Here is a 12,027-nt window from a genome sequence, read left to right as displayed (position 1 = left end):
TTCAGCAAGAAAGTTAAGTGTCTACAATCAGACAGGGGGGGTGAATACTTAAATAAGGAAGTTGAGAAGTTTTGTAATGAAAAGGGTATAGTACATAGAAAAACAGTAGGATATAGTCCACAGCAAAATGGACGGGCAGAAAGGTTAAATCAGACACTTTTATCTATATCTAGATGTTTGTTGTTTGAATCAGGTCTACCTGCTGCTTTTTGGGGAGAAGCCGTTGTAATGGCCTCTTTTATCAGGAATAGATGTCCGTCAAAGCCACTTAACCTCAAAACTCCATATGAAGTATGGAATGGTAAAGCACTTAGTAAGGAAGATGTTGATGACATAAAAATTTTTGGTTGTGAAGCGTGGGCAGCAACCATACATCATGGGAAGCTGGAAAAGAGGGCGGAAAGGTGTGTGTTTTTAGGTTTTGAACATGGTGTGAAGGGTTACAGGCTGTGGAGTTTGAGGAGAAACAAAGTTATTTTGTCTAGGGATGTTGTGTTCAATGAAAATGTGTTTCCTTTCAAATTTCACAGTGAAGAACCAAATACACCCATCCAGCTGTGTAAAACTCTAGAGGTTGAGGATGACATTGTAAATTTGGATGATGTAGGTTCAAGTGAAGTCGAAGGTGATAAAGGAAATTTTCATGATAGCATTGTAGAAAATTTAGATACCTGCCCTGTTGTAAACACAAATGATGAACATTATGCTGGCATTGAAAACATTGAGACTGAGACTAGTGTAGCTGCTGAAAGTGTAGATGTTCACGACAATGATACAAATCCCACTGAAATGGAGAAACTCAATGTTGACCCAAGAGTTGAAGTCAGGAAGTCAGAGAGAATTAAAGTACCAAGACAGTCTTCCAACTGTGTGGGTTGTTGTAATTTGTCAGAGTACAGCAATAACAAAGAACCTCAAACCGTAAGCGAAGCTCTTAATTGTAAGGAGAAAGACTTTTGGAGAAGTGCCATGTTAGAGGAAATAGATAATTTACAACGTAATCAAACTTGGATAGTTGTAAAGAAACCTGTAGGAGTAAATGTGATTGGGTGTCGATGGGTGTTCAAAAGGAAATTTAACAAGGAGGGTAAGGTACAAAAATACAAAGCTAGACTTGTGGCTCAAGGACATACTCAAAAGTTTGGTATAGATTACTGGGAAACATATAGTCCTGTTATTAGAAGAAACAGTATCAGAATAATGTTTGCACTGAGTGTACAGATGGGCTGGGATCTGCAACATGTTGATGTCAATGCAGCATTTCTAAATAGTGTTTTGAGAGTTCCTGTGTTCATGAAATTGCCTGAAATGTGTAAAGATGATGTCTCAGATGGTGAATATGTCTGTGAATTAAAAAGGAGTATATATGGGTTACATCAGGCTGGCAAAGATTGGAATGATCATGTCTCTACTATAATGCTCAGTCTAGGGATGAAACAGTGTGTTTCAGATCCATGTGTTTTTTCTCTCTCTTCAAAAAATCTTATTGTTGGTGTGTATGTAGATGATCTGATATTGTTGGGTGAAATGGATGCAATTAATGAGTTTAAGATCAAATTTGGTAATCTGGTTGAAATAAAAGATTTTGGAAGTATGTCAACCTTATTTGGATGGGAAATTTGTAGAGATGGAAAGGATTGCCTAACTGTGAGTCAGTCAAACTACATAGCCAGTGTATTAGAAAAATTTTCCATGAGTCAAGCAAAAGGATGTTCTTCGCCATACTTGGAAAGCTTGTCAGCCAACTCTGACAATGAACCTTTTGATCAATCTATTTATAGGGAAGCTATAGGCTGCTTGTTGTACTTAGCTACATGCACTAGACCGGATATTGCCTTTAGTGTAGGAAAATTGAGCAGAAAGTGCCACAACCCAAGTGTTACAGATTGGCGGGGTGTTAAACATGTTATGAGATACCTTGTTTCAACCCAAGATTATAAATTAGTGTATAGACGTGACAAGGGTTTTGTAAGTAGCTATTGTGATGCAGATTGGGCAAATGACAGTGATGCAAAGTCTGTAAGTGGATATGTTATATTTATAGGGAAATGTCTTGTTGCATGGAAAAGTAAGAAACAAGGGGAAATAGCAACTTCCACCACACATGCTGAGTATATATCCATGTTCGAGGCATCAAAAGAGTTGGTGTGGATGAAAGAATTTCTGTCTGAATTAGGCATGGGACTGTATACTGATGGGTCATATGTTTTGTATGTGGACAATCAGTCTGCTAAACAAATAGCTGAAACTAAAAGGGTAGCAGAAAGAACAAAGCACTTTAAAGTAATGTATCACAAAATAAGAGAATACATAAATGATGATACTGTTATTCTTAAGTATGTTCCATCTGGTGAAAATATATCAGACCTATTAACCAAAGGTTTAGCAGGTCCAAAGACCAGCACATTTTCAAATTTGCTGGGTGTTCATAATAAATAAAACAAACGGGCAACAAGGGGAAGTGTTGGAATGTGTTGCCATGTTGATTTTATTTTGTAAGAAGTTTCTTAAACAGGTGTTGGGAACAATGATTTTGGGTTGTACTGTTGGTACTTAGATCGTGAGTGTTTCTTCTAAATAAATGTATGTGGGAAGCTTTATGTGAAATGTGTTTTAATAAAGGACTGAAGTATGTGGACTGATACAATATTTTCTCATTCCTGCATATTATGGCAATAATCTAACAGTGGTGATATAAATACAGTTGGTAAAGTACAAATTCACTCAAATTAAAAATTAATTTAAACATGTGTGTAATATTAATTATTTAATTTAGTAAAATAATTAAGATAAATTTTAATTAATAATGAAAATAATAAATATGTTAAATGTTTATTCTAATTTATTAAATTTCCTTTCTTATTAAATAAAAATGTTATAATTTATAATGCAAATAAATAATATATACATGAACATAACCTCACTTATATAAATACACTTGAAAAAGTTTATAAACATATTTTCTGCCACTAATATTCACAATAAATAAATGTTTTTAATGTAATGGACCAGTATTCAATATCAGTCACTAAAGTATAAGATTTCAAAGCACATATATAATTTTTGTTTTTTAATGTAGTCTTTTTCATCCTGTGAAATTTTTGTTGCATCATAAAAATTAACTTTAATTATTTTTTCATAACTTTCCTTAAAGAAGCATACCTAACTTTAAAAAAATCTCATGTGTTAAATTTTATTACAAAAAAATTACTATTTCATGCAGTCACCTACCATTATTATTTATTGTAACTGATTCTCTTACCTTAATGTTGTAGGTTATTGCTATAGCTAAAGCTGGCAAAATCAGTGATGGTTGGAAACCCATCTTTGCCATTAATCTGAATACAAGTTCCGAGTTAGAAACATATTTCTTGAAATCCACTGTAATTGAAGAAGTGCATAATAGAGAGTATAATGTAAACTATATTCAGTACAATTATATACCGTATGTTGATGCAAGTTATTCATTCTTTTTTAATTGTGTAAAAAAAAATACTACTTGCTTTTTCATGTGCTTTTATTTAACAGGATGCAGCATGGTATCAAAATTGTGACATGGATTCATGTCTCAACTGGCACAACTTTAGCTGTTTGAAATGTTCCCGTGTGTTGCAGAAACATCCATTTTCAGCGTCGAGGGCGTTCATGTATTTCCCGAAGGCCGATCGTGCGGCATAAAGACTTGAAGCGTGCCAACTTGAGTGACATAAGTCTGTGGACTCTCTCGGAACTGATTGGGGGTCGTGTCTTGTTCGTTTCCTGCATCGAAGAAGCGCCCAGGGAAGACCAGTCATCGATGCATTTCGTGCTGCAGCGCAAAGTTTTGACATTTTGTGATACGGAGGCGTCGTGATGAGACTAGAAGCCCTGCCACTCACTGAGCGGATCATTTCATTGACGAGAGCTATTCACATTTTACATTGTTAGTTTGATATCTGTAAAAACATTATGTTGTAGTTTAAAGTTAACATTTACATAACAGCCATTAGACATGTCTGTTTTCTTGAATTTAACCAGAAAGCAGCAATTACCTAATTTAGTTGCAGAACACGCAGTAGCAGAGGTAAAACGCCTCTCATGAGGAACTGATCAGACGTGAATATCATAAATGGGTTTTATCAGTCAGCAAACATTGTTAGGTTCATCTTGCCACAGTTTTCGATAGATTTACCATATGTCTCTCGCCGAGTTGATTTTACTGTCTTCAAAAAATTAATTGCAAGCTTATAATGTGCAACTGTAATTAATGCATAAACCTGGCATTTTAAAATGTTTACAAACGTTATTTTAATATGGTGCCTTCCATGCATAGTTGGGCATGCTGTAAAGATAGGATTTATTTGTGTTGATTTTTGACTTGGGGAAAAAAAACTTATTTTATTTCAGTGTGATACTTATTTTATGGTTATGTTGTCATCTTGCCATATTCAGATTTTATCATGCCAAAAATAATTAATTTGAATTTGAATTGTTTTATTTGTATAATTCATCCCACACATTGTTTATGGGTGGGATAGTTTTATCTGGAGACACGTGTATGAAACAAAACTCTAATTTAGTTTTGTGTTGAATGAATTTTTAGGGCTATTGTAACCATGTACCTAGATCTGTTCTCAAATTTTAAACTGAAAATTTCTCACAACCAAGTTTTGTGAATAAAAATTTACAGCTTGTATATTTTAGTAGGGGATAATTTACGTACAGAGTATGCAAGAGTTACATTGGAGCTTAACTCTTTCAAAGATGTAAACCACTGTATTTTCTCATTTGTTCACTGATTCAAGATATTTTGTGTAAAAAAGAGCACAGATCTTTTATTTTATGGGTGGATTTTTCAAAATACCCTAGATAACAAACTGTATAAAATTAATTAATTCATTTTTTACCTTCAAAAAACAAATTTTTTTAGTGGAAAATAATTTTATGTATAGAAATTTTTGAAATGGAAGTGATTAGATGGACACTGTACTACGTTTCCAGAAATGTACACACGCGTCTGGGTCCAGAGTATCTCACTCTGTCTTGAATATCAAGCTTTTCAATGCCAAAAATTAATTAATTATTTTTAATTTAACTTTTTTTTATAATTTGTGATACTACCATGTTCATACTAACCATGTTGAGTGATGCTGATTGAACTGCAGTGTAAATATAATTAAAGAGTCTGTGTAGTCAATAGCATTCTGCCAACTGCAAGTGAAGGCAACATTCATTATTTGATGAGTAGCTCCTGGTTTATTGGACTGCTGTGAAGCTTATTGTTTCCATTAAAAGTTTTGCCGCAAACATGAGCTGAACATTTCATCTCATCGTGGTAAGACCTTGTCATACTTTCCTACACTCACTGCAGTTCCACCAGTTTTGTTTTATCTTGTGGGGAAGATGAAAGAAAAGCTGACCATTTAGTTTGGGGAAAAAAAACTTAATTCTCTTGCTTGTATTTTTTTTAAATCTGTACTTGGTTTACATTAATTGATAAGACCATTTTTCGCACTATCAAATAACTGATTAAAGTTGTAAAACTTCTGTGAATTTACTTCAGTGAATGTCTGCGTTAAAAGTTTTAAATTTTGATTTATAGGCATTTTACTTGCTATTCAAGTTCACACAGTCAGTCAATTCATGACTATCTATTTTGCAGCATATCTGTGCCACCTATAGGCATATAGAATTAGTAATTTGGTTCTAAAGAAATTCCAGCGAAAAAATAAATTAAATAACAATGAAAATTTATTGAATTATTTTTGAGATTAATAAGTAGATTATACAGAAACAAATGGAAAAACAGTGATTAAAACTGCAGACGAGCTGTTTAAAAATGACTCCAGTAACACTTTTGTCACCCCTTTTCTAGAAGAAGTTGATTTTGACAGTCCTGGAAGTTATACTGACTTTTCTCACACATATCTCTATTCCCGTTGTAAGGCAACCCGAGTCGCAGTTAACAGTGTGGAATGCATATTCTTCCCTTCATCGCTCATTTATTTATTACATCTTTATGGTTGTGCGGTTTCATAGACGTGAATGTTTCCAAATGGACGGCTTCTGCTGTTTCACTGTGGTAATTCTGCTCATTGTTGATAAAAGAAGTCAGTGCTTTGTTCAAAAACACGCACGTCTACGTACGTCAGCGATACAAATGCCGGGAAGGAGGGGAAAGGGACAGTGGGGTCGGACCAGGCTGACATCAATATTTACAATTTGATATTTTTTTTAGGTACGTGCAAATTTTTTTCTCTCCGGGTGTTTCAAGTACATCATCGTCTTCATTATCATCCGAATCAATTTTCGCTAATGAATTACACTTAGCTTGCTTGATCTCCCCCCCCCCCTCCTCCTTACACACACACACACACACAAATTAATATTTAATTGAGAACCCGGTTAACCAAATACCCGGTTAATTGGGCATTAACTTCTGAGCTCTTTTAAAGATTCTTAAGCAACTTCACTGAAGTTGAGGTGTGAGGTGAACTGTTCAGCTTCATGCATTTGGGCCAGAGAAAGAAGCTAGCCAGGATGTTCACTGCACCTGGTGCAAGTTCAGGATCAGATCGCATCTGACGACACCTGGCCTTTGCCACAGCTCTCCGTGTTCAACATCGATGATCCGTCGCCGTCGATACCAGGAAGTCATGTTGAAAGTGCTTGTTTCGACAATCTTGTGGTTTGGTGAATAAGGTAGAGAGTTGTCTTGTTCTTGTAAACACTTAAGGTTCAGTCTCACATGCCATGTTGATTTTTTTTTTCATTGTTTTAAGGGCTATTTTTAAATTAAAACTAAATATCTCCCTTGGGTTTGTGGTTCTGCCTCAAATATTTTCAATAGATATTCACTTAGTATAGTATCATGCATGTAAAAAGACACGCAAGTTGTGGTAATTATAAAGACTTGTGTGCTTGTTTACACCCATGATAATACACTAAGTGAAGATCCATTAGAAATATTTGTGACAGATAAACAAAACATGATGACAAAGAAAAAAAATAGAAAAGTAGTTTGTGAGATGAGTCTTAAGTCTGGGTGAGAAATGTTCATAAATAAGAGAGAATATGCTATTTTTCTGATACCATTGCTCTTATTCACATGTACTTTAGTTGTAAATTTCATGATATGTAAATAATTAAATCTGCATTACATTTTGGATTAGTAATTAAGGGGCAGCATAAAGCTACTGTGGTGTACACAATTTGGTTGACAGTTTGATAGTTTCAAATCATTGATAAGTAACTGATCAATTATTTTTTATTAAGTTACAAAATGCCACTTTGTGTCTAAATTATAGATTGCTTACATAGAACCGTTGCAATAAGTACACCTTATATAACCTTTTACAATATTATCCATCAATATTAGTTGCTCTTGCGGTTATTACATTTCATGTGTTCGCCTACCCAGCACAAAACTGAGTATTAAGTGCACATTTTTACTGGAATCAAGTAAACATGTTTTTGTAATTGTTTGCACGTAAAGATAAACATCTTCAGTCTATGCTAATGTATACTTTCAAAACATTTAGCATTTGGTAATTATTTATTTGATGCCCTTCATCATGGTAAACCTTGCGTGTAGAGGCAACTTGGCACTAATTTTGCGTGTGAGAGTCGCCCTTAGTGCTTCCTTGCCCAGGCAGACGGGCCCTTGGATATGATGTGCAGAATTCAGATGTTTGTCCAGTGGATTCAGTAGCTGCTACAGCAATAACAATGGGTCTTTAATCCGGCCTTTTGTGATTCTGCCCATTCTGTGATCTGCCACCAATTGAAACGCTCACATTCAGATTTTTTTCAGGGTGTATTCCAGCCATTGACCTTGGCTGTCAGGTTGCATTGCTGCACTGCCTGCGTTCTTAGTTTGCTCATAGTTTTTCGTTACTAGCTGTTTTTATTACAGTACACTGTTTCCTGTTATTTATTTAGCATGTTTCTTTCACATTTGTGATTTGGTATTCCCTTTAAAACTATTTTGACATACTATTATCAGGCAAAATCTCCAATCCAGCATGATTGTGTACCTGAAATTGCAGTTAGTTTTACAAAGCTGTGCACTGTGTATCAGCAAATAGTAGTAAACCGTGTCATATGAATATCAAATCGTTATAACCAGATCACGTGTACACCAAAGTTTAGGCTAAAATTTCTTGACAACTTTTATTGTGTACATTTTACTGTAACTTATGTGCCAAATATTAAACTTTACCTTTGTTGTTTTTTTTTTTAATTTAAATTATTTCATTACATTTATTACATTGTATTTGAATAGTTTAGATGTTTCATACTTAAAACTATGTAAACATTTTCTTTAAGTGGCTTTATCACCTAACATTTCACTATATAATTTCTTTTTATAATTTTCCATCTCATTGGGTGCACATTTTAACTTTGTTGTCTTTATGCTTGTGAAAGTTTATTTTCATTCATTGGATTTCCTCTATTATTTCAAAATAAGTAAGTTTCTTGTGATGATCTTTGTAGAGAATATAAGAAAGGTAGCTCCAAAAGCATAACAAATACCAGACATCTACAGTGTTTTTGTTCAAAAACATGGCACTGTTTTTTTAACACCAGTTCAATAGTTGCAGAATAAATGTCCAGTATCAACATTGTGTGTGGTTTTTTTTTATTATTTTTTAAATTTTAGTTATGATACTAACATTAAGACAGTGAAGACATTTTTATTACCCATTAGCAGAACAATTTTTATTTTATACAAATGTATGGTAAAAATAAGCCTCCAATGCTTCAAATTTCCTAAAAGTTGGAAAAAATGTTTCTCGTCAGTTAATAAAACACATAGTTAAAAAAATTTTGTTTATAACATTTTGTAGTAAAGTGTTATTTGTTGCATTCTCACTGTTTTGATGGCATAAAACTATCCAGTATTGGTTTCTGGCATATTTAATGAAATTATAAGAAGCTAATTAAATTTTTTTTTACATTTTATCTTTGCTGCACCTGCTATGTACTTTACATTAAATGCCAGGTACATAATTTTGTTAAAAACATTGCTCTAGGGAAATTTATGTTAAAGCCCCTACTAAGATTAATGTAAATTGTTTTGAAATAGCTTTTGAAATTTTTTGTGAACTTTAGACTTGAATAATACTGTGTTTCAGTGAAATCAAAATTTTTTTATTGTTTATTGTAGTCTAGGTGGTCTGCTGCTCAATTCCTTCTTGCCGTTTGAATAAAATGATCTTCCTGTTGCCATCCGAATAAGTCAACTTTAAAATTATGCCTGTGATAGCTTACAAACAAATTAATGGTGACATTGAAATACATTTACCAAATGTCAAGGTCTTATGTTTGTTGAATTTCATTGCAGCTGTCCATAATGTTTTCAATTTAAATTGTATGTACTGTTTGTTAGACATTGTAGATGTTTATTTTAGATGAATAGGTTTGACTAAATTTAAGATCTAAAACTAAGCATCATAGCTAGATTAAACATTTTCAAAACTAAATCATTAGTTGCAAAAAGCATGGTATTTAATAATGTAATACAGTAAATTTTAGGTAAATGCCAGTAGTTCTTGCTTTCATATTGTTCTGTAAACATTTTGTATGTATAGAAAATGAAACAGCATTTCAAAATGTTTACTTGTTTTTGCATACTAAACACTGTTTTATAAAACTGCACTTTTTGTGAATATGTATTTTGTGGTGCCAAATTAGAATTTTTTTTTTATTTTTGTCAAACTTTTGCATTTCTTGCATTGAAATCTGTGATTTTTGGAGCGATGAAGGAGAAGAATGTATTGTTCTGTAGTACTGTAACTATGTGATGTGTGTTATAACATATTTATGATAAGCTTGTGGTTTTTGTAATCCTTGGATTTTCGGCCACTGAGTGTATATAAATAGTTGGGATTTCTGTTCCATAAAGACTGCTAGTTACACTTAAGTTTGAACTTAAAAACTGGTTTAAGTGTGTGTTTAAACTGTGTCAAATGTAAATTAGTATTTATTTTTTTACTAACCTAACTAAAAATAAGTGTATTTGGGAGGCGTCTAGGTAGGGAAGACTCAAGTGCATCTCAAACTAAAGCGTATATGCCTAATCATGCAGTGTTTCAGCCATGCAAGAGGAGTAACATGCATCATGTGTTAGGTGGGGATTGGCCAGCCATGGTAGCGAATGATGCCAACCTATAATTAAGAGAAAAGTAAGTCTTACAGCTCGGTGACGTAACAGGTCATTACATTCGACTTGCCATACCTACGTGTAATTAATAGTTTTTGAACTTAGGTTTTGAGTGAAAGCTAAGAATATGATGTAGTTCATATTAATTATTACAAAGAAACACATGAAAATATTTTTAGTGTTAAAAATTAATGTAGTTTAGATTCATGGGTCCATATCAACTATACAATCCCCTGAATGGCTAGCAATGGTAGTATAGAGTTACCTATTTACATAGTACCAAAGTTTATAGAGACCTAGTGAGTGACTTAGGAATATAATCGAGCGTGTATGTTGTGTCACTTTTCAGGTTTCACCATTTTAAAATTGTCATTTTGGAGAAGTTTAATGTGTGGTTTGTAATATGTGTAAGCGTCTGCTGGTGAAATTTTTCTAGAATTCTAAAACCACAACCTTATCATAAACATGATGTATGTTCCAAACAGAATACATTCTATATGATTGTTGTAATGACGTTGTTAGTTACTGTGAGAAAAAAAAAAATTAGAATACGTGGAGGCATAGATAAACAATTTATTGTAGAGAGTTTTAATTTTGGACTGACAAATTTACTTAGCAATTTCAAAGTTTTCTTGTTACAAATATAGTTCTTTGTGAAAGTTGATCATGGATATTGGTATATTAAATTGAAATTCATTACTGTTAGTTTGAAGAATGAGGTCATAAGCTACGTACAGGAAACAAACTTTTTTTTTTTTTTCGATTTCTAATGTTGAAGTGTATTTCTCAAGCTGTTAGAATTTCCATGTTAGACTGTGTTGCGCAATACTTTTATGCTAGGCAGCATAGCAAGACCGCCAGTAAACGAGAGCTAAGAGCACTGTTTCCCAATGCACCAACCCCATCCTGAAGTTTCGTCCAGTTTTGATGATAGCTATGTTGTGATCTATCGCAGCTTCTGTGAATTATGCAATGCTCTTGTCATTTTGCACGATTAGAGATTGTTTGCATTATAATAAATAATTAGGTAAATTATCATATTATAATGTATTTATATTATGAAGAATTAAAAATTGTACATAGTTTGTGTTGTTTATATTGCTACAATAAGATTTAATGATAAATAAACATCTCTTTGTAATACATATGTCAGTATTGTTTTACACCTAATCCTTTTTTTTTTTCTTTTTAACTTGTGTAGTGCTTGGAAGGGTACGTAAATATTACTTAAAGAATATCTTAACATACCTACAACCTGGAAATCCTTTAGTACAAATTGATAAAATAAATTAGTTTCTTCTTTGCATTTAACAGATAGTTAAGGATGACTTAATGAACTTCTCAATACATTATTTTATTCTTAATCAAAACTAATAAATATATAGTTGTGCGCATTCAAAAATTATGGGGAAAGAGTAAAACATTAATTGAACTACAAAAATTAGTTTACCAATGAAATAATATTTTAATTAGCTAATATCATGATGGTAGAGTGAAGAAAAGCATATCAATGTCATTTAGTTTTCTGTCCTTGTGACATGTCACAAAGGAAATATAAATTTCATATTTATTTCACAAAAATTCCAACAACGGAAAGTGATTCTTTGTGACAAGCATGCAGCTTCCTATCACCACACCATGTTGTGTTGTTTTGCCAAGATTTTGCATGTGTGATACGTGATGGTGTAACTATTTCTCATATCTAAAAGTAATGACAGTTTGGGAGTTTCATGAAGTTGAAAACAAGTAAAATAAAATAATAAATGTAAAAATACAAATAACATGCAGAGGCATGTTAAGTTTTATTTATTTTTCGGAGCTTTAAAAACATTACTTTCAGAATTCTATTTTTTTCATTACGGAAAAGCCGTGAATCTTACAAA

General features: G+C 32.9%; 1 protein-coding gene across 6 annotated transcripts in view; it reads left to right on the top strand.

The window, feature by feature from the left end:
- The window catches only part of LOC134533300 (cyclin-dependent kinase 14), a 422,243-nt gene extending 410,954 nt beyond the window's left edge, over positions 1-11,289 (top strand). For 5 of the 6 annotated variants that reach the window (XM_063370778.1, XM_063370794.1, XM_063370799.1 and 2 more), the window contains one exon: positions 3,616-11,289. In XM_063370778.1, coding sequence (XP_063226848.1) covers positions 3,616-3,686 — 71 coding nt within the window. In that variant the 3' untranslated portion in view covers positions 3,687-11,289. Of the gene's footprint in view, positions 1-3,612 lie in introns of all 6 variants that reach the window. The other variant, XM_063370786.1, reaches the window with a different exon arrangement.
- Positions 11,290-12,027: the final 738 nt, after the last annotated feature.

The sequence above is a fragment of the Bacillus rossius genome, chromosome 1 (assembly GCF_032445375.1).
Source record: "Bacillus rossius redtenbacheri isolate Brsri chromosome 1, Brsri_v3, whole genome shotgun sequence".
NCBI classification, from domain to species: Eukaryota; Metazoa; Arthropoda; class Insecta; order Phasmatodea; family Bacillidae; genus Bacillus; species Bacillus rossius.
The sequence above is the reverse complement of the archived record's forward strand: the minus strand, read 5'-3'. Positions and strand labels throughout refer to the sequence as shown.